The 23,022-nt window shown below is 39.0% G+C and overlaps 1 protein-coding gene across 1 annotated transcript in view; it reads right to left on the bottom strand.

Annotated features, from left to right (window-relative positions):
• rab36 (RAB36, member RAS oncogene family) overlaps positions 1-8,333 on the bottom strand; it is a 38,352-nt gene extending 30,019 nt beyond the window's left edge. The window contains exon 1 of the mRNA XM_052032193.1: positions 7,996-8,333. Coding sequence (XP_051888153.1) covers positions 7,996-8,061 — 66 coding nt within the window. The 5' untranslated portion in view covers positions 8,062-8,333. The remainder of the gene's footprint in view (positions 1-7,995) is intronic.
• Between the last annotated feature and the right edge of the window lie 14,689 nt (positions 8,334-23,022).

Genomic DNA, 23,022 nt, shown 5'->3' with positions numbered 1-23,022 from the left:
ATAAAGTGGTCCAAAATTAAACAAAACATTTATTTTGGAGTAAATATGAATTAAACTATAAAAGGTACATAAATTAACTCTTTGAAGTTAATCTATGTACCTTTTATAGTTTAATTCATATTTATTCATTCAGTTAGTGTGGAAAAAATCATTCTCAAAATGATATTTTCATCAGGAATAAGACAGATATAAAAAAAAGCTTTAAATATCAGGTGTCTGCCAACTGTTCAGTGACTGGCAGGAATTGAAGTGAAAAGTGAAGGTTGCAGAAAAATGCAGAGTTATGATCCTGACCAAAACAAAATAAAAAGATTTGGTGAGTGAGAGAGCCTGTGAGAAAATTTAGAGAATGAAAATCTTATTGAGGTATTCATATAAAGTAATAACTCTTGAGATGTTGGGGGGGGGGGGGAAGAAGAGGCAGAGTGGTAGGGAGAGGGGCAGTAGAGGGGGTGAGGTACAGCAGGTAGAGAGGGGTGTCTAAAACTCAGTAATGTGATCATTCTCATAACTATCAATCACTCATTGATCTGGAATGGAATTAAGGGACCTGTGATATTGTGGTAATTATCTTAACCTGATCCCAGAGTTCCCTTGACCATCATAGACAAGGCCATTTCAAATAGTTGATATGATTTGATAGAAAGAACTTCAAAAAAAAATGGCACATTTTGTAATAAATTTTTTATTTCATGTGACTTTGAAAAGTGTAACGGAAACTAAAATGTTGCATTGCTGGTTGTATCCTAGAGAGTAACATTGGCTGTGGCAAAAGTGCCCAAAGGTCATCTTGTTCTCACAGGAAACCAGTGGATTGATTTTGACAAGGAGTGTTAATTAGAATGGTGGTGGATCTACAAACTCACCTGCTTGCATCAGCGGGCAAGTAATAGACTACTCTTTCAGGCCAACCATTTTAGTCTACCATTTATCCTCTCATCTAATTCAACTGTATTAGCATAACCCTCTATTCCCACCCATCTCAAAAGTTTGTCTTTCACTCTCTTAAGCCATATTCCTCAACTATTCCTGTAGTATGTTTTAGATTTCCATCAGTCTTTAGGTAAAGAATTTTCTCCTGAAGTCTCTCTTGGATTTATAAGTGAAGATCTTCCTTGGGGAAGCAACCTGTCCATACCTGTTGCTCATCTACCTGCGGATCGCATGGCGAGAGAGTCATCAGTGAAGTTGGCTCTGATCTGATTAGCAAGGTCTATGTAACACAGGGTCTTCATATCCTAAATCCCACCAAAAGACTTTGCCAGCTGGCCAAGCAACACTCCACATTGAATTTGCCATCAAAGCTATGAAACATTTTATTCATTTAAAATTATTTTTAAAGAATAAAACTAAATCAAAACATTTAGAAGATTTAAAAATGATTCAATAAATCAATGCACTTAAAACAAAAAAAAATGTAGATTAACTGAAAATTCTCTCATTCCTTCACATCGGTTCCATTTCTATTGAAATGTAGAGTAGCTGAACTTGTGCCAGGTCTGATGTGGCATAGGATCAGCAGACAGATTTGCCATTGTAATTGCTGGAAACATGTAGGAAGTTTGTGTGGCACATGGTGTCCAACATTGAAGCTCAGTCATGTGAGAATCCTGAATTTCCTAATAGTTTCACATGGGACTGCTGGTAGGAAATTTGGGCCCTAATATTGATGGGCTTGAGTTTTGCTCTTTCCTATATGTATAAAAAAGTCTTTGCTCTATCAAAACCTTTCAGAATTTTAAAAAAGTCTCAAGTTTTGCTTTAGCTTTCTCGCAAGACAAGATCTAGACCATAGATCAAACTTATTACATATAATCTCAAAGTTCTGGAATTATCTTTGGAACTGTTTTTGCACTTTCTCCAGTGCCTCCAAATCCAAAATATAATATTATTGTCAGATATGGTTGCAAAACTCCAAGTGCAGTGTATAATTCAGAAAGCTGCAGATGCTGAGACATTATGTTCAGGGATGAGAGTGATGGATTTTAATGGGGGAAAGAAGGGTTATGGAATCAAGCAGGAAAGTGAAGGCCAAAGATCAGATCAGCCTTGAGATCATTCACTGGTGGAACAGGCTCAAGAGGTTGTAGAACTGCTTCTATTTCTTATGACCAACCAACTTGATGCATAAACTTAGTACAACTTAGAAACTTTTCAATTCTCATCTTCTAAGAATAAAACTTAGTGCTAAGTTTGCTTTTCTTTTAAGACAGTGTTAATTTGCATCAGTACTTTTAATGGTTTGTGTATTTATAAATATTTTTTAAATTATTTCAATTCTCTTTAGCATTAACTATTCCCTACACCGACCACCATCCACCAACACAGCCCACACAATTCATTTGGTGTCATCCACACAGTCAGAAATTATGGTCTAGACGTGTTCACACAGCTCCAAAAAGCTGCTTTGCGATTGACAGTTGGCTTAAAGTGGAAGAGTGTGACTTTGCATGTGTTTCTAGGTGTTCTAGTGCCTCTCAGGAAATTTATCTCCTCATTTTTCAGCAGGAGTTTTTTTCTGTCAAGCAAAACTTCTGGTTTAAAAGTCTTCCAATTTATATCAATGTTTATACAAAATGCAAAATTTGTTTCAATGAGATTTAACTTCACAGGTCTGAGAAATGACAGTTCAAGTCAAGTTGAGTTTATTGTCATGTACACAAGTATGGTGAGGTACAGGTACAATAGAAAAACTTGCTTACAGCAGCATCACAGGCACTAGGTACAGACAACACAGAATATAAATTATACAAGACAATGAAGAGAGAGAAAAAAGGTATTTAAAAAGAAGACCTTAGTGCAAAAAAAAGGTAAGGTTAGGGTCATGCAGATCAGTTCAAAAACCTGATGTTTGGAGGGAAGTAGCTGTTCCTGGTGGTGTTGGACTTCAGGCTTCTGTGCCTCCTGCCTGACAGTGGCAGCAAGAAGAGGCCATAACCCAGATGGTTGGGATCCTTGATGATAGATGCTGCCTTTTTGAGGCAGTGCCTCCTGTAAATGCTGTCAATGGTGGGGAGGACTGTGCCAGTGATGGACCAGGCTGTGTCTCTACTCTCTGTCACCTCGTGTTCCTTTACGTTGGAATTGCCATACCAGGCTGTGATGCTATCAGTCAGCATACTTTCAACTGTGCATCTGCAGAAGTTTGTTCGAGAATTTGGCGACATCTTCTTTAGCTTCCAAGAAAGAAGTGCTGGCACACCTTCACCATAATTGCATCTATGTGCTGGGCCCAGCACAAGTCATCCAAGATGCTAACGCCCAGGAATTTGAAGCTGTGACTCTCTCCACCTTTAACCCATCAATGAAAACTGACATGTCCCCTTTCTGAAGTCAACAATTAGCTCCTTGGCTTCGTTGACATTAAACACAAGGTTGTTATTGCGGTACCAGTTAACCAGATTTTCTCTCATTTCTGTATGCTGACTCATCAGCGCCATGACTCTGCCAACAACAGTGGTGTCATTAGCAAACTTATAGATGGTATTGGAGCTGTGCTTAGCCACACAGTCATGGGTGTAAAGAGAGTAGAGTTGGGGGCTAAGCACACAGCCTTGAGGTACACCTGTGTTGTTGGTCAGTGAGGAGATGTTGTTACCAATCTGTACTGATTGAGGTCTGCTGATGAGGAAGTCAAAGATTCAGCCCAAGACTTGGAGCTTGGTGATGTTTGGAGGGGATGTTAGTGTTGAGTGCCAAGCTGTAGCTGAGGAACAGCAGCCTGATGCATGCATTACTGTTGTCCAGATGATCCAAAACTGAGTGGAGGGCAAGTTAAATAGTATCTGCTGTTGACCTGTTGTGGTAATAGGCAAATTGAAAGGGATCCAGGTAATCTGAAGCAGGAGTTGGTTCCCACCATAACCAACCTCTCCAAGCACTTCCTTAGGTGGATGCAAGAGCTACCAGACTGTAGTCATTGAGGCAGGTCACCATGTTCTTCTTGGGCAGTGGTACTATAGATGCCCTTTTGAAGCAGGTGGGAAGCTCAGACCACAGAAGCGAGAGGTTGAGAGGGTGAAGATGTCCTTAAAAAATGCCAGCCAGTTGGTCTGCACAGATCTTCAGCATGCAGTGAGGCACGCCGTCTGGGCTGGGTGCTTTTCGTAGGTTCATCCTCCTGAAGGATGCTCCAATGTCAGCCTCAGAGACTGAGATCACAGAGTTGTGGGGGCTTGTGTAGGAGTGTCATTATTCTCCCTTTGAAAGCATGCATAAAAGGCACTGAGTTTATCTGGAAGTGATGCATCCTTACCACTTATGCTACCTTGTTTTGCCTTGTAAGAAGTGATGGTGTGCAAGCCCTACCACAGCTGTTGAGTGTCCATGTGTAACTCCAGTTTAGTCAGGAACTGTCTCTTTGCACTCATGAAGGCCTTCTGGAGATCGAACCTAGACTCCTTGTATGACTCTATAGATTGCCCGCCCTAAACACCACAGATTTAGCCTTCAGCAGATTATGAATCTCCCGGTTCATCCAGGGCTTACGGTTGGGGAAGACTCAATGTTTTTGTGGGGACACACTTGTCCACAGAGTTCTTTATGAAGTCGGTGACAAATGTGGCATACGCATTCAGGTCTGCTGACGAATCCTTCAACATGGCCCAGTCCACCGATTTAAAACAACCCTGTATTTGCTCCTCTGCCTTCCTTGATCAGCTCTTCCTAGTCCTCACCTCTGGTGCTGCACTCTTCAGTCTCTGCCTGTGCGCAGGAAGAAGCAGCAGTGAGGTGGTTGGATTTACCAAAGTATGGGCTAGGGATGGAGTGGTAGTCATTCCTGATGGTGATACAGCAGAGATAGAGTGTGTTAGGCAGAGATTTCTTCAACCTTGCCTGAAGTCCCCAGTGATGAGGAGGAAGAGGCTGGGGTATGCTGTTTCGTGTTTGTTGATCATGATGCTCAGTTCCAAGTGCTAGCTTGACATCTGTCTGAGGTGGGGCGTAGACTGCAGTCAAAATGACAGCAGAGAACTTCCTCAGTAGGTAGAACGGTCGGCACTTAACTGCCAGATGTTCTGGGTCAGGGCAGCAGGAATGGGACAAGGCCATCACGTCCGAGCACCACAATGAGTTTATTACAAAGCAGATACCAGCCCCCCCACCCCCTTTTCCTGATGCCACCATCCGGTCCGTATGGTGCGTGGAGAAACACTCAGGCTGGAGTGCCATGTCCGGAGGGTTGGGAGTGAGCCATGTCTCTGTGAAACAGAGTACATAGCAGTCCCTCATATCCCTCTGATACAGCAGTCTTGCTCCTAGGTCTTCTATCTTGTTCTTAGTTACTCACAGAACAATCACGTTTCACTAACCCCATTTCCCCCCAAACCCTACTATTTAAAAGCCAAAGACTCAAATTGCTTTACCTTCACTGAGAACTGTGACCTCAAATACAACTTGATGTGTGCTTAATTGTTTCACCCAAGGAGGACAGGGTCAGGGTCAAACGCACTCATTTTCTCACTACTCCAGCAAAATGTCAATTTTGATTTTCTTTGTGAAGATGCTGCCTGACCACCTGAGTATTCCCAGCACTTTTTGTTCTTATTTCAAAGACTACAAGTGATGATCTGCAGCCCAAGGCCACAATCCAGCTCGCCAACTTGAAAATGAAGGACAGAAAATAACTCTTGATCACAAATTATTTTAAATAATACTTACCTATGAATGCTACCTATCTTCAATGTCATAAAGATAGATCTTGGTATACCAATCCATAATACAAAAGGAATTTACATGGCATTAGTAGTGCAGTTAAGTATAATTTTGTATGAATGAGGTTCTAATTGGCCCTTAAAACACAGTTACTTTGTGGCTTGGGACCACATTTCACTGGTGTTCGGACATGGACACAGTACTGAGTGTGAATTGTAATGTCAATTAACTCAAGTTTGAACCAGAGTTGGAAAACTTGAAACCATGACTAGATAAAATGTACTCATGTTACAACAGTGACTGCTATAAACTGATATCCTGAGGACATAAAAGGTGCTACACAAATACGTTTTCTTTCTTTTGAATTTTTAAGATGGACATGAGACAGTCCAGTTTAATATGTTATATTTATCTCTGTGATTAGTGATGGGGAGAGAAAGATTTACTTGTACTGTTAAGTCATCCATCTTCAAATACCTTTCTCTGCTCTGACTTTGCCAATGGATACAGGAGGTCCATCTATTTTGTGTTCTGTTATCTTGATAATCATGATATAAAGATAATGGGTCTGGTGACTAATCATAACAATCAATCTATATCAATTAGACTATAAGAGATTCAGAAGTAAATGAGGAAAATCCATGTGGAGGAGACCTACACAATCACAGCTCCAAAGCCAATTATTGCTCTCAAGCATGCTACATGTCAGATTTCAAACACTTCCTATGTGTATTGGTATATTATTGTCACTTGTATCAAGGTACAGTGAAAAGCTTACTGTAGATTTCTGATGCCTATGTAGCTTGCATTTAATTGAAGGATTGTTCTGAATTTCAAAACAACATTGCATTCTCAAATTTATTATTTTCAAATATTAACAAGAATTTAGATGGTTAAACTAGTGCAAAAATATTACTGACAAATTAAAAGAAACCTTCAGGAACAATTCATCATTGTTAAAACATAGATTCATTCATTGGTCCCTTCAAACATCTCCAAGGTCGAGTTTCACACCCATCATTACCAGATTTCTCTATAAAATTAACTACCCATCCTAAATGGCCACTGTGAGAATGAATACATAATAATATCATGAATCAAGCAATTTTGCAATCACCATTCTGTTCAATTGAGAGCATTACAGCAGGTCAAACTATTAAAGACAAATAGGAGGAGTAGGACATTCAGCCTTGAGTTTGCTCTGCTATCCAATACAACTATGGTGTCTATCTCAATATCATATTCCCACTCCCCCCCCCCCCACCTTTTGATATTTCTTTTTGTCTAGAACTCTATCCATTTCCTTCTTGAATACATTCAGTGACATAGTCACCTCAGTCTTCTGCAGCAGAGAATTCCACAAAGAAATTTCTCATCTCAGTTCTAACCATCTTACCTTGTTTCCAGAGACTTTGACCCCTGCTTCTATTGGCTTTAGAGAGACTGATGGCAGATCAACTTATCCAGATTTGCAGAAAATCAGAATTTATGGCATATTTTCTTTATTCTGCAAACTATGATGCTTTATTCTAGCAGTGTGAATCCCAACAACTTCTGCCTTAACTATTACTATTTTAACAATTACAAAACCTGTTGTAAGTGGATCCACTGAGAGTTGAGAAGCAGCAAACCCAGAAGGCCGAGTAATGTCCTCTCCTGACAGAATATCAATTGATTGTGAAATCAGCTAAATCTGAGATTTTACTCCATTGCAAATTGCTTGTACTGAGAAATGCAACATTTAGAGTAACAAAAATGGATAATTCTGGAAACATTCAGCAGGCCTGGCAGCACCTGTGGGAGGAGAAACAGAATTAACATTATGAATCAATAAAACTCCATTCTGAAAAAAAGTTCATTGATCTAACACTGTCTCTCCAGGTCACATACTGCCTGACCTGCTTGGTATTTCCAGCATTTTCTGTTTTTATTTCAAATTTCCAGTATCTGTATTTGAAAAAAACTTTTAAAGTAGTTAAAACCAAAGTTCCACTACTGAGGTAGTGATGATCACTGCTTTAGATTGACAGCAAGGTAGGTGTGTATGGGGGGGGGGGGGGGGGGGGGGGCGGTGGAGGGACGGGGGAGGGTGAGGTGGTGTGAGTTAACACAACTCTTGACTATCCACTTCAGCCTTAAGTCCAAATAAAATCAGCCAAAAAAGAGATATGTACCCCTGCGTGTGCCAGCTTGGAAGAGCGCCCTGTGGCAGGCACTACCTGAGCTCTAGTTTCTGTTGCTGCCTTGGCTGCTGGAAGAAAACAGCCGTCACCATTAAACACCCTCACCTCCCCCACCACCGGGACTAGAGCATGTGCTCCTAAACTGTTAAAGACAGACCTTGGGGAACCTGGAGATGACTCGGTCCCTGCTGACGGGCGGGACGTACAGGACACCGTTATTCATCCTGTTCGCTCCCTGCGCGGAATCCCTCCAATTCCCCGCGGTGAATCCGAGAGAGGCTCCAGGCCGTGCGGCCCTCCACAAACAGAGCCGGGGGCGGCCGCTTGCTGGGCCGGGCAATGCACCAACTCCTTCCTTCAAAGGCGATGACACCTGTTAATTTTTTTTCTCTGATCCGGGGGCAGTCAGTGAAAAGTTTATGGGTGCAAACATCTACACAGAAGCAATCATATCCCAATACTTTCGACTCTTGGCAGCTTCCATGGCAACCAGCGTCTCTAGCCTCTACCCCTGACGTCAGGATGGGAGGCGCCTGCTTAAAGAACCTCTGGGCTCCTGTCCTTACTGTGTTAGCGGCAATAATTGATCGTCTTAATTTATTCTTAAGGCAATCAACTTAATGTCATTTGAGTAAAAGCAAGTCATGGTCTCCGAGTGATTTCCTGTGAAAAGGTTGCAGCTAATGCTGCTGCAGTGTGGCTCTTACAAGGAGCCAGCTCAGGCACCTTGGGCAGTGAAAGTCTGTGATAATGCTGCTCAATTAGTAATTTATTGCGGTCCCGAGCCATGAATTTGATAGTTCTGTGGCTGTCATCCTTATAAACTGCCATTCCGTTTCTGATCTTCCTTTCCAAAGCTGCTGAATATTATAATGTATCTATTTTTTTTTGCAGATACTATAGTGGCATTTAAGAGGCTGTTTTGGACACATGAATATGCAGAGAATGGAGGGATATAGATCATGTACAGGCAGAAGAAATTTAGTTTAATTCGGAATCGTGTTTGGCGCAGACATTGTGGGCCGAAGGGCCTGTTTCACTGCCGTACTGTTCTACGTTCTATGTATTGCAGGATGTACATGAACGTGTAGACGGCACTCCACGTGTGAACTCACCAACGCCCTTTACAGTTGTAGCAAGAGTTCACTTCTTTCCTACTCCACCCTGCTGGCAATAAAGACTAAAATTCTATTTGCCTTCCTAACTATTGCTAATTTTCTGTGTTTCATGCATGATCGTACCAAGATCTCTCGGAACAACAGCATTCGTTAGATTCATAGCATTTAAACATAGCATTTTTTAATTCTTCAAACCAAAGTCAATAACCTCACATTTCTCTACAATCTACTCCAACTTTTTGCCCACCCCTCCTCATAATTTACTTTCCCACCTCTCTCACAGGCAGCTCCTCAGGTCAAAGTTGACAGGCTTCCACTCCAGTTCTGTGGGTCTGAAGCCATTGTGTGATCTGCAGACTCTACCACAAGAGAGCCAGGACATGCTTGATTGGATGAGTGGTGGGTAGTATTGGAGGTGGTTTGCTCCTTTTGCTGTTTTCATGGGCTTCCATGTTCTCCCAAGAAAGAGACATGATTCTCAGAGCCTTTCTGGATGTACTGTCTCCATTTTGATTGGTCAGAAGCCAGCGATTCCCACAAGTCAATGAGGATATTACACTTTTTCAAAGAAGCTTTGAGAATGTCCTTGACATGTCTTCTCTGTCCTTCTAGTCATCACTTTCTATGCTGAAGCTCAGAGAGGTGTGCCTGTTTTGGGAGTCTGGTATTGGGCTTGTGGAAGATGTGGCCTACCCATCAGAGCTAGCTGAGTGTTAATTAGAACCTTGGTTCTGGGGATGTTGACCTGGGAGATGATGTGGTGTTACTTTGCTTATCCTGCTGATGGATTCAGAGGATTTTGTAGAAACAATGGTAGCTCTCCAGTGCTTTGAAGTGTAGGTAGACCGCCAGGTTCATGCCAGGTTGAGGTCTTGATACTTGAACAACTCTTTTCCTCAGACAGTGGAAGACAATTCTTGCACACTGGAGACAATAATGAACTTGAACTTTGATGTCTGCCTATGCTGTGACTTGGCTCCTGGGATATGGAAAGTGATTCACATTTTTCAGGATCTCCCTTCATAGTTGTGGGCAACTTTGTCTTGTGAATGTTTGGTGTAAGGCCCCAGTTTCTTGCATTATCTGTGAAGGAATCAATGATGACTTGGAACTTGGATTCTGAGAATGCACATGTGCAAGGGCCATCTGAATAGTGTAGCTCGATGACTGAGGTTGAAGTTGCCCTGGTTCTGGAAGGAGACAACTTATCCTTCTCTCAACTTATTTTCCCATCTATATTTGTATCATCAGTAAATTTGTATACATTACACTTTCTTTCCTTTCATTTAAGTCATTTACTGTATGTACATTGAAAATAGTTGAGGACCCAGCATTGATCCCTGTGGTACCCCTCTAGTTACTGATTGCCAACCTGAAAATTACCCATTTATCTCTACTCTTTGTTTTCTGTCAGTTAATCAATCCTCTGTTACCCTTAGTACCAAAAGACCTTAGCTTGTGCAGTAGTTTCATGTTTTGCCTTTTTGAATGATATCTGGAAAGACAAATTAAGTGGTTCCCCTTTATTCACCTTGATAGTTACATCCTCAAATAACTGTTAAAATTCTGTCAAACATTAATTCCTTTTCATAAAGCTGTATTGACTCTATCTAATCTCTTTATGAATGACAAAATGTCCTGTTACTACTTCCTTAACAGCGGGCTCCAGTGTTTTCCCTACAGTAACACAAATTACTGCCTTGTTTTTCTATATCACATTAAATGATCATACTTCATTCCCCATGGAGTACTTTATGATGTATTGAGGTCATTAGTGATACCAAATAATTGTATCCTTCAAGATCATTCATGTTGTATTATAGATATAATAGTGAAACTGGCACAACGTGAATGCAGTTTGATCTTTTCATTCAGGTAATTATGCAGTAAGCAGGGCACGAGTATGTTTATTCCAAACTCGTACCATGCTTCCACCAAAAGTCAACTTAAATTTGGCATTCTGACTCACAATCGACAGACAAGCCTTGAAAGACGTATCACCCAAGAGCTTTCACTGATAAGAATGAAATGTCCATTGTTTTGTCACAGTTCAATTGCTAACTGAAATTCATTAACAGATCATTTTCTCAGAGTATGGTAGGGCCATAGCATAAAAGGAAGTTATTTAACTCATTGCCTCTGTGCTGATTCTTTGGTAAAATTCTCCAATTAATCCCACTCCTACCTTTTTCACATAATTCTGTAAGTATTTTCCCTTCACATATTTATCTAATTTCATTTTGAAAGTCACCATTGAATTTATTTTCACCACCTTTTAAACAGTGTATTCAGATCAACTTGTCATCTTTTATTCTTTTGCCAATCACCTTATTTCAGTTCCCTTTGGTCACCCCTCAGTTTGCCACTGAATCAGTTGTTCTTCACTATTCTATCAGAACAATGCAAGATTTTGAATACCTCTATCGAAAGAAAACAAGCCCAGTTTCTCCATTTAATGTAAGGCCCATATCATTAATACCTTTATGGTATCTCTTCTACACTCTCTCCAAAATCATGAGCTGCCTTCTCCTTTAGGCAACAGAACTGAAAACAAGTAATCTAACTCAGGCCTGACTGGTGTTTGCCTTAACTTTCTTGCTTTGTACTCTGTCCTTTATTAATAAAGTCAGGGATCTCACATAATTTTTCTGTAGCTTTTGAAATTTATCATGTGATCTTCAATGAATTTTGTATAAACATCCATGTTGCAAAATCCCCCCTAAATTTCAAATATTTACCTCCCTTCAATACTCCCATCAATTGTCCATTTTCCCAATTGTCTTGTGATCCTGAAGTCACTACTGTAGTATTGTCTCAAGTCTGAAAAATAGCCATGCTCTCTGATATCCACACCTTTATTGAGTTTTGAATCCATGTTGGCATTTCCTTTTTAATCCTAGGGATTTTATTTGCTGATATTATGAGGTACTTTCTTGAATTCATTTTGTAAGCCTGTACTCACAAGATCAACTGGATAAATCTTCTCTGACACATCATCAAAGAACTTGATCAAGTTGGTCAGATGCAATTTGCTTCACCAAATTATTGCTGACCATGTATTACCCCATAATTTTCTAAATGCCAATTTATTTTGTCCCATTTTCCTGTCTCTGGAAGTTTTCCCACCTCTGACCTTACGCTGACTGATTAGTAGCCCTGAGGTTTATCCTTCACCTATTGCTGAACAGGGGTGCAATCTCTGCAGTCTTCCAGGCCTCTGGCAGCATTCTTATGTACTAGGAGGATCAGTAGATTATGGCCAGAGCCTCCAAAAGTTCTACCCCTACCTCTTAGTAGCCAAGGCTGCATTCCATCCACAGTAGTGACTGTCAATCTTTTACTCATCTCCTTTTTCACTATTTGTTTTTAATCTTATCCAATAAAAGGCTACCTCCTCCTTTACTGAAACCAGAAAACAGAGCTACATTCTGTCCCCACAAGGTGATCTTGCTTTAGTCCTTAATGAGCCCTGGCAGTCTAATGCCTATCTTTTCTATGTTAAACTTTTGCTTTCCTTTTAATGTTAGCCTTTAATCTATTTTTATGCTTCCTAATTACTCCTCTATACTTTCTATCAGACTATCCATAAATCTTCGAACTAGCTTTTCGGAATCAACAGAAATGCCATTCATTCAGCACACAGTGATTCACACTATGGCTGACATAATGCAGGATTCAGCAAAGAACTAACACTGACCTCACTCAGTAATGAAATACATAATTGATTAACTGGGAGCTCACAAATAATTAACTCTACCAAGGTTTGAAAAACATGTTCATTATTTGAAATTGAAGGACAAATATGAAGGAAATAAAGGATTAAAACCAGAAAAACGTAGGACAATAGTTAGCTTATACATTCCTAATATTATCATTGTGAATTTATTGAACTATTTGGCTTTGTTTAAGAATAGTAGAAATTATAAGTTTTTTTAAATGTGTGTCAGCTTGAAATTAGCTTAGAATCATAATATAGATTGCTTCAATGATCAGCATGAGTTGTGTAGCTACTGTATAAGATCATTTAGTTTGTTTTGTAGTGTAGCTTCAGTCACCAGTGGGTGAACTTCCCCCTGTGTCTTTTATTTGGGATTCCTTACTACATTATTGCAACTTTAGAGCCAAACTAATAAAGTAATAAAAGCAAACACTCACTTTAGTGTGCCCAAAGAAAACCCTTGCGTAAATCACATTTTCTGTGTTCTTCCTCTGCCTTTTAATCAGTATGTTCGCATGTTAATACTTATAGGTAGGTATGTGAGAAGAAATAATAGCTGAAGTGGATAAATGCAATAAATTGTGAACAAGGCACTCACCCCATTTGAACCCTTTCAGAATTAATCCTTCCTATCAGAATTAAGGATGGATCCAAATTCTGGAAATAACAAGATGTGAAACTCCTTTACTGTCCTAAATTCTGCAGAGTATTGAGAAACTTGTCTCAATGTGTGTGTGTGTGTTTTTTTAACACATCCAATATGATATTTTTCTTCTCCTTTAGATCTGTTGGCTTAGGAACAACTTGCAAATTTTCTGAATGGATGGAGACTAAAGTACATAATATCAATGTTTTAACTAATTTGAACTGATTTTTTAAAAAAAGTCAAACAAGTTGCATATATTCAAATATATACAAAGGTCTTCCATGCATCATGATGTATCACAGCATAGTTGTGTACAATTGTATATCACAGAGTAACCATGGTCAGGTTCAGCATTTTTATGAAATTGTCATAGAAGTTAGAGTTAGCAGGAATGAAAATAAGGTTAAACAGGATCAGAAATTATCCATTTGACCACAAGACCAGCTGTAGATTACAAAAGCAGAACATACTGTTTACAGTTGTAATTGACTTTTTCTCATTAAATTGCTGGGCAACTTTCTTTCAAACTTCCTAATGTTATTTACTTCATTTGCTTCCTTAAAAATCCATGTCATTTATAATTATACCTGATTTGTCTATTCACTTTTTTTATGTGTGTGAAACAGTTATATTCAATCTGTCGATCAGCTTTCCTCTGTGTGGGATGGATGACCTAAACATTTACATTTCCTTTTATATACTCTACCTGTTGCCATTCTCTTTGGAATCAATTTAATAATACGGTAAAACTCCAATAATCTGATGTACGAGATTTTGGAAATCCTGATGGTTTGGCATCTGGCTCATTGGGTTCTGTTTCCTACTCTCCCTTTAAACTTACTAGGTTTGTTTCTTATGATTCCTTTAAGCTCACCAAGACCCCCTTTCCAGCACTCCCTTTAAGCTCACAAGGGTCCCGTTTCCCATGCTCCCTTAAACTCATTCGGGCCCCGTTTTCCACACTCAAGGGGTTCCTTGGCAAATTTATTACACTATTGTCTAACATCTAAAAGAAAGTAAATCAAAAGTTTGTGGGATATTAATAGGAGTAGCATCCAATTCTCTTGGAAAATCTGCTAGTCCAGCATCGCTAAAGTCATGAGGGTGCCAAATTATTGAGTTTTACCGTACAATAAAGAACCCTGAATGCCTCTCAAGTCTGCTTTTATGTCTTTTTCTGTGTAACTTTCAATTTGCTGTCCAGGCATCAGCCTTGCTTTAATGATGGGCTGTCTTTTTGTAAAAAACTATTTGCATATTCGCATTATAATTTTCATCTGGCCCAAGATTAAACTTGCTTTCAGGCTTCTATTTTATTGTTATGCCATGAGAATTTTAACTGAATTTTACTTCACTGTTATTATGGTCTTGGATCAATTACTTAAAAAAGTTTTTTTTTTAAGATGGGAAAATTGACATTGTTAGGTACACAGTTGTAGACATGCATGAATGCATGAGCTGCAATGATAAAGATTCCTAAAACAGTTCTGGATCCACATATTTCTAACATGATTGTAGTGCGTATGTGTGTGACTTTCCGTGTGTATCATATTCAGATTTGTGTGTTTTTCTTGAGCATTCCACACAAGGATGCAATCTTTTTGTGGTTTCTGCATGGAAGGTTCACTGTAACTCAAGGGTGACCATGCTATATTGACCTCTCACCATGGGTTCTTGTCAAATGGCTGTATGGAAGGCTCCTTACTTCCAGACCGGTAGGTGTGCTTGAATGGATGTGGAACCTGTGGAGTTGTGTGTTCTGGAAAATCTGTGGGAAATTAAATTGTCCCTAACAGAGAGGGGCCCCTTCCATCCTCATCCTCTGCCACTCACTGTGCTTACTGATGCTCTTCTTCCTGCTGCTCGAGAGCTTCACGTAACGACTCAACTTTCTTATTAACTAGCTTCTGAGATATCACAGATGATGCAGTATCAATCCTGACCAATGGGCACTGGAGGATGCCCCCAGAATGGTGCAGACAGCAGAATGATATTTTGTAGTGATTAATTCTCTACTAGGATTCTATAGGTCCCAGAACTTTAACTCTGGCTCAGCTGCTGGAGCATGGACGTAAGTCAGCAGTCAAGGAAATAGGGGCTAACCCATTTCTCCCAAGATTGCAAGACTCAGTCCCTGGAGCAGTGCCACCCCTGAAAAATTGGTGCAGGATGGACTGCTTGAGAATGAATGAGCTGTGTGTGTTCACTGGATACCCAGCATTAACCATGAGTAAATTCTTCTCAAGCTCAAACACATCTTCATTCAGGAAATGATTGCCTTTGCGATTCATAAGACCATAAGGCTCTGAAGATGACCCTGAAATATTACATGAGTATTGTCCATCACCATATAAATTATGAGGTTAGAAATAGGGTCAAATCCACAATCGTGCTCAGCTTCCTGTTCCCTGCTGAAGAACGAATGGAGGATGTTGATGTGACAGTGGCCTGGACCTCCATTGGTTGAAGAGCCCAACACAGGTAAGTGAAACAAAAACAGAAATGCTAGAAGAACTCAGCCAGTCATGTGACATCTGTGGAAAGAGAAACCTGTCAATATTGTTATTTGTTTTTCAGCTGGATCTCAGTCATGAATAATTTAGAAAGCCTTCTTCTCTGGGGATATTTCTCCTTGGAGAATTTGAAATGGGAGCAGGGTTTCCATTAAGTGCATGATTTAAGGTTGGGAGGGGGTGCAAAATGTGGAGGGAAAAGGGGTTAGGTCTGTGGATGTGGGATCTTATAATATTGCTCCATTGGGGTCCTTCAGATTACCTGCACTGCCTCTGAACCCTGGTCTGCAGCTCCACCACACTAAATAGAACCACAATCAAAGCAAACATGTGAAGGAGGTTTTAAGTATGGAATGGCAGTGGACCTCACCCAGTCTCTGCAATCTATAGGAGGATGTTTCTGAAACAACCTCCAGAGTGTTCATCTGCAGACTGCCAACATTTGTGTGGAATATAAAAGTCTTACTTCTGCACAGGAGATAGCACCATGAAAATACTGTTCTTTTGTGACTTTTTTTGATTTGTTCATGGGATGTGGGCATTGCTACAATGCTGGCAATATTGTCCTTTCCTAATTGCCCCAGAACTGAAAGACATCTGTGAACCAGATGGGCTTTTAAAACTGTCTGGTAGTTTCATGGTTACTGTTGCTGAGAAAAGCTTATCCTGAACTTATTTTAATACTTGAATTTAAATTCCCCAAATGCCATGATTGGATTTGATTTTATGTCTCTAAATCCATGGTCCAGAACTCTGGCTTCTGGCCCAGTAATGTAACCACTAGCGAACCATGCCCCAAAGCAACTGAAAAATGAGCACTGCATAAGGACATATCATTACTTAGAAAAGAGATCATTTGTGCAAGCAAAAGTGCTACGGGATGTATTTGATCGAATTTATGGTATGGCACAGGCAAATTCCAAAGCTGAAGTACTGTATTCCATTCCAGAAAATATCAATTTTCCAACAAACAATGCTGAAAAAGCAGTGCTGGGCAAATTAATTTTAATGTAAGATTGCTATCTGATTGAAATACTTATACAGATTATTCAGTGAAAAACTGTCCAAAATAAAAACTGGCCAATGTAAAAAGTGTTTGAATGGAAGTGGTGGAAGGATAAAGGTGGCAAATGAATTTGTGATGGGTTCCTGGAGAAAACTGGGAGTCCATCAATGATTATATTGTGGACGTTGCTACAGATCTCATATGTGGTTGTGCAGGTGATTCTGAAGTTTGACCTTAATGCACAGAGTTGATTGCACTTTTAGCATGGGAAGTCTGTAACTGTGACATTTGTTGCGAGCCTTGAATCAGTTTTATCAATCATGCTGGAAATAGTTGCATGCCGATTTTGTTGAGGACTGCCAGCGAGTCCGTTCTTGAGCTAACTGCACAAGATCCTTGGGACGGATGTCAGTCCACTAGAGATAGTATTCAGGTTGTCTTTGAATAACTAGTATGGCTTTCCCTTCTTTCTTATGGCCCGCTTCAGCTCCTCTTATGTTCTGTTTCTCATCTTCCATTCTTATGACAATCTATGTTGTATTTGCTTCAGTATTTCCTCACTGCTCCCACTGATCTCGCTTTGCATTCTATGTAGATTTTCACATTGATGGTAATATAGATGTTTTAATGGCTGAGGGCCTGATGCTTTACTTATTCTAAAGGCAACTTCTTTGCTTAGGAGGTAGTCATTGAAGATGGTAATGTCCAGATTCTTGAACTGGTTCATGCTTTTCACCTGTATGTCATGAATAAAGATGGCTACCATAAGGGTATTGAAACAAGACCCTTTTCTTAGCAATATTGATCATAGGGATAAAGAGGTTGGATACCTGAAAAAAATTATCAGTGACCTGAAGAATATTGTGTCTGTGGACCATTTGGACACTGTCATCTACAGAGCATGTCTCATCTTCTTGGTCTTAGCTTCAAGTCTTCAAAGACCAAAGAGGGGCCACTGAATCAGAAATGGATATATACTCCCTAAAATATATCTCTTGGGGCATGGTTAAGGATGCAAGCAAAGAACAAGTTAAACAGCACTGGGGCAAGCACACAATCTTGCTTCTCTCCCTTCAAAATTTCTACTACTTAAGGGACATTGATGGAGAATACTTGTCCATTTATGTGGTCATGGAATAGATGTTTAATTTGTAGGAATTTCCTTGGACAGTCAGTTTATGTAGATTGATGCACACTTCCTCCTAGTTGACTACATTAGTCTATGGTCAAGTACATATATGTCTATCCTGCTTTAAGCATACGCCTTGAATATATTTGAAGGCAAAATTATGTATTCAGTGCTCTAATCTGGTTTAAAAGCAGTTTGTACCTATGGCAGATTCTCCTCAGGCGTGTTTGTAATGGAGAATAAGTTTCTTTACAGCATGGTGGAAGATCTTCTGTGATTGCACTATAATAGGCTAATATATAAAAATAAAAGTTAATATCATGCTTTGGAAAGCTAAGTTGGAGAAATATATGTTCCATTGCTGTTAAATAATCACAGCTTCAGATCAATTGAAGCAGGAACCTTGAAGCCCAAGATTACAGCAGGAATCCTTTTACTGTGGAGCAGCCACTGAAAAGTATGATGGATTAGACCATCAAACTGCAAACAAAGCTACTGGTGGGATCTGTAAACAGATGATCCACAGAAATACAATAACAAAGCAGCATCCAACTACATCTCATTACTATATTAGTTCAATAGATATTCCCAGCTTTCATTTCCTTGGAATGTTTGTCCAGTCAAATACAATTACCTTTGCTAGCAGTCTGTGGAGATAGTCAATTTTTGACTTGTAACTGAATAGAACAATCAGAGTGGCTATTGACATCATTGTGTTAGTCAATGAGTTGGGAAAAGTTTTATGACAGGGCTCACAGCAAGTAGTCAATTTTATATCAATCAAAGTCTATTCATTTTGCAAAGAGAATTCAATTAAATTGTAGACTATAGCAAGCAGTCTGCAAAGTCTATTTATTCGGGTCTTTGTTAACAATAACAAAGATTAAAACTAAAGCAACACCGTCCAATAAAAGCAGACTGATTTCTGCATATAAAAAAATTAGAATGCAAGGCAGTTGGTTATACACTACGAATTGATTCTTTTTCTATTAAAAGTAGTGAGTGAAGGGGATAGATGCATAATACAAGTTATGAGCCTAGAATCAATTCCAGCCGCCACAAAAATATGGGCTTCAAATATGATTAACTGCAGAATTACAATTTGGCTCCATTGCAACCAGGAATACTGATGTTACTGTGTGCAGCGCATTTAAGCAGCAAAGTACTGCAAAGTGATTTTAAAGAATGATTATATTTGATATGACCCTTATTCCCTTCTTACGTGCAATGTAATTTGTCACCATCAGTACAGCAAAATATGCTTTGTTCCAAACCTATTTGACCTATTTTTAAACATTCACAGTGTTAATAACAAGTAAACAAATTAAAAATTCAACAGCTGAAAACTTTTTCTTCCACAAATGTTTGCCTGTCATGTAGTATAAACAATTTGTTTTTTTATGTAAAACACTATTCAATTTACTCTAGCCTATTCTTAATTTTAAAGTTGGAGAAACAGTGAGGACATCAAAACATCAGGACTGAAAATGATGAATTCTTTCTGTGTAATTTGTACAAATGCTGCTGCAATTTTTTCCAGAGGCTTGGTGATCATTAGGTTTCCCGTTAAAGTAGATAGCATTCCATCTTGAAATTTAATACAAGAGATGTAGCCTCTCCTTACTATTTAACTGCTGTCAGGGTGATTGTGCATAAGGGAAAGACAGAAAATACTTTGTTCCTTCTTTTGATTAGGATTCATACTTTGGCACTGTTCCCTGGATACCAGCAGCTTTGTAGAACTCCACCCCTATTGTTTGTCAATCCAGCCCAATATCTGGCCCTTTGACAAAACATCCTAATTGGAAATGACACACGATTAGGGGTTATTCTTCTGAGATTATGGCTAAAACATATAGGATGAAGTAAGCTAAATGTAATGAGCATAAGAATTACTCTTACAGAAAACACAATAAAGAAACAGGCATTTTTAGCAATGTATTTTCTGACTCATTGTGAACAGTAACATGGAACATATTTAGATGATTAGTGATGGTTTATAGTTCCATCTCTCTAATGTCTATATGTTTCACTATTTGCTTCTCAACCTCCATTAGAATGACATTGTGATAGCATAGCCCTTATCACAAGAGCAATAATGAATTTATCATCTAGCCACAGTAATACATTCGACATATTTTGCTGAAGCTTCCCTAAACAGTTGTAATTCCAACTAGTATGGGCAGCAAGTGACCAGGACCATTTTCATAGCTTCATAGACAAAGCATGACATTATTTAATAAGCCACTAACCCATTACTGTTGTTATTACTGATGATATTTTCTCAATCATTTAACAGTGTCATATTACTTATTAACTGCTATTTCTCATCAAGTTCTGTAACTTGTTGATAATAGTTCACCTATTTATAGCTAAAGTAAAAAAGAGTAAAATGAAACTGTGCAACTATTTTCTGGTTCTGCAACACTCTCTTCTGTTGTTTTTATAAATGTATAATTTTCACCTCTTTACCTATGTATAATTTCATGTTTTCAATGTGTTATGTATCGATAACCAACATCTAGCCTTACCAGTATTAGAAGCTGGAACGTGGAGGTTGTGCCTAGTTTTTATTCTGAAAGGGGACTACTGAAGATAGGCTTATTGTCCCTGGAGGATACAAAGCATTGCTGTACATTTCATTAGTCATTCTAATCTAATAATCATCAGAAGCCCTCTGACAGGTTGGTAGCCAACCACAAAATGCAGACATATTATGCAGCACATAAAGATAAGAAATTACTTAAATTTCTCTTGGGCTGCAGGTTACCTACTTGCTTTGAATTTTAATATTGAAATGCATTTAAAGTCTGTACCTTTATTTGATAACTAAATCATACATATTAAAATCTGTCATTGCATTTCATCTGGAGGTTCCTTCTGGGGATAATCCTTAGAGCAATGGCAACATTCAAAGCTAAAAGATACAGGTTTCAAAAAGTCAGGGCATACATATCTTTATGCTACAATTTCTTTACATCAGAAGGTTCTCCTGTCATAGTGGGTGTACATATTTTTGTTGATGTGTGAACTGGTGGAGCCAAAAACATTGAAAAATATTTTGCCAATAGAAGGCAGGCATTATGTGAATGGAAAAAGACATGCATTTAATCTCAGAGTTGCCTCAACGTGTTTCACATGTAATGAATTATTTCCAAACAGTAGTGGCCAACAAGGTGAACAAATATTTTTTTTAATCATTTAAAAAAAGGCAGCAACTATTCCCCATTCCTAATTGCCCTTGAGAAGGTTGTGTGAGATATCTTCCTGAACTGCTTCAGTCTTCATGATGACGTTTTCCCATGTTGTTGTTGCATGGGGAGTTCCAGGATTTAGATCCTGCCATGATGAAAGAAGGGCAATATAGTTCTGTTGTGTATTAATTGACAGGAATTGATTGCCATGATTTTCTATAACTCCATTATTAAGTCATGTAATTACCAGAATGGTAGAAAGCAAACTAGGTAGATCTTCTTCTATTTACACCTAAAGATTCCTATTTTTCTAAGTGATATGATACAATGCACAGTCACACTCCATGTATTAACATGTCATTTCCAATTACCTTTAATAAGTAAATAATAAGAGGAGGTTTGAATGTAATGGAATGTAAACATCAGCATAGACAGATTGAGCTGTATTGTGTATTCTATCTAATTCTATGCCCCTACCATAGATACTGCCTGAACATTTCTAGTATTTTCTGTTTTTGATGCTGATTTTTTTGCTAGCAATTCAGATACCTCTTATTTCGAAGATATTTTGTGGCCATGTTACACTGATCTGTAGGTTTTTATTTTCTGCTCGTTAAAGTGCAATACACATTTTGCTTTCATTGCAATTGATTCTATCACTTGTGTATAAATGAATAAATGTGGTCATTTACTCAGCTCCAACACCAGTAAGGAAATATGGAATACAGTGAGGACCTGCTGAGATTCCGAGCTACATATCGCATTGATCAACTATTTGCCTTGAATAATTTTGACTGCAGAACTTAGAACATGCATTTTTTGTCAGTCTCTATTGTATTCTACAATGGGGTGAATAACTCAATGATCAATGCAGTATTCATAAAGTGCAATTTTCGCTACTTGACGAAAGGCATTAGTGGTATCTTGATATCACTGTGGAAAGATAAGCATTTATAGATGTCATTTTAACTTTAAAGATAAGCAAATGCAGAATGACATCTGTGTCAAGTTTGAGAGGATGTGGAGTGTTAGAAGTGTCACATTTCTGGCAATAGTCGCACAATACACAAATTAGATTAGACAGAATGCCACTCGGGAACATCATATCTATGCACTGTGACAGTAGCCAACAAAGTCAATGACACCTAACAGATCTGCTCACTAGGTCAGAAATATTCTATGTGTGGGTTTTTTTTTCAAAACACTGATGTACAACTAGTTACCTGCTGTGCAGCCTTATGAAAGTACAGTAAAACTCTGATAGTCTGGCACACTTGGGACTTTGATGGTGCCGGGTTGGCAGATTTTGCGGACTATTGAATATTATTTCTATTAACACCTTAATATTCTTTTAATTCAGTGTTTTAGATGTTGTACACTATGATAATACATTTTCCCAGTGAACCAGGTAAGTTGAAAGGGAACATGGAAACTGGGGTGCAGGTGAGTGGGGAGTGTGGAAACCAGGCATTTCAGAGGAAGCATGGGAACCAAAGCCCAGGTGTATTAGAGGGAGCATGGGAACTGGTGCCCTATTGTGTTAGAGGGAACAAGGGAACTAGGGCCCTGCTGCATTAAAGGGAGCGGGGCAAACATCACCTGGTGATCCAGATGTTGAACCACTGGGATTTCTGACTAGTCAGAAGGCAGATTGTCGAAGTTTTACTATAGTGATACCATAGAGAATTTTTTTATTACTATACAGTAATGGACATTAAATGTGAGTCAAACCATAAACACAAGTATATTGAAAATAAATTATTGTGAGCACAATACTTGAAAACCTTTGTAGTCGAGTGACCGTGAAACTTGGATACCTGTACGGTGACTTTAGTAGGTCCAGTCACTGCAGCTCCAGCG

The sequence above is a fragment of the Pristis pectinata genome, chromosome 17, assembly GCF_009764475.1.
Source record: "Pristis pectinata isolate sPriPec2 chromosome 17, sPriPec2.1.pri, whole genome shotgun sequence".
Classification (NCBI taxonomy): Eukaryota; Metazoa; Chordata; class Chondrichthyes; order Rhinopristiformes; family Pristidae; genus Pristis; species Pristis pectinata.
The sequence above is the reverse complement of the archived record's forward strand: the minus strand, read 5'-3'. Positions and strand labels throughout refer to the sequence as shown.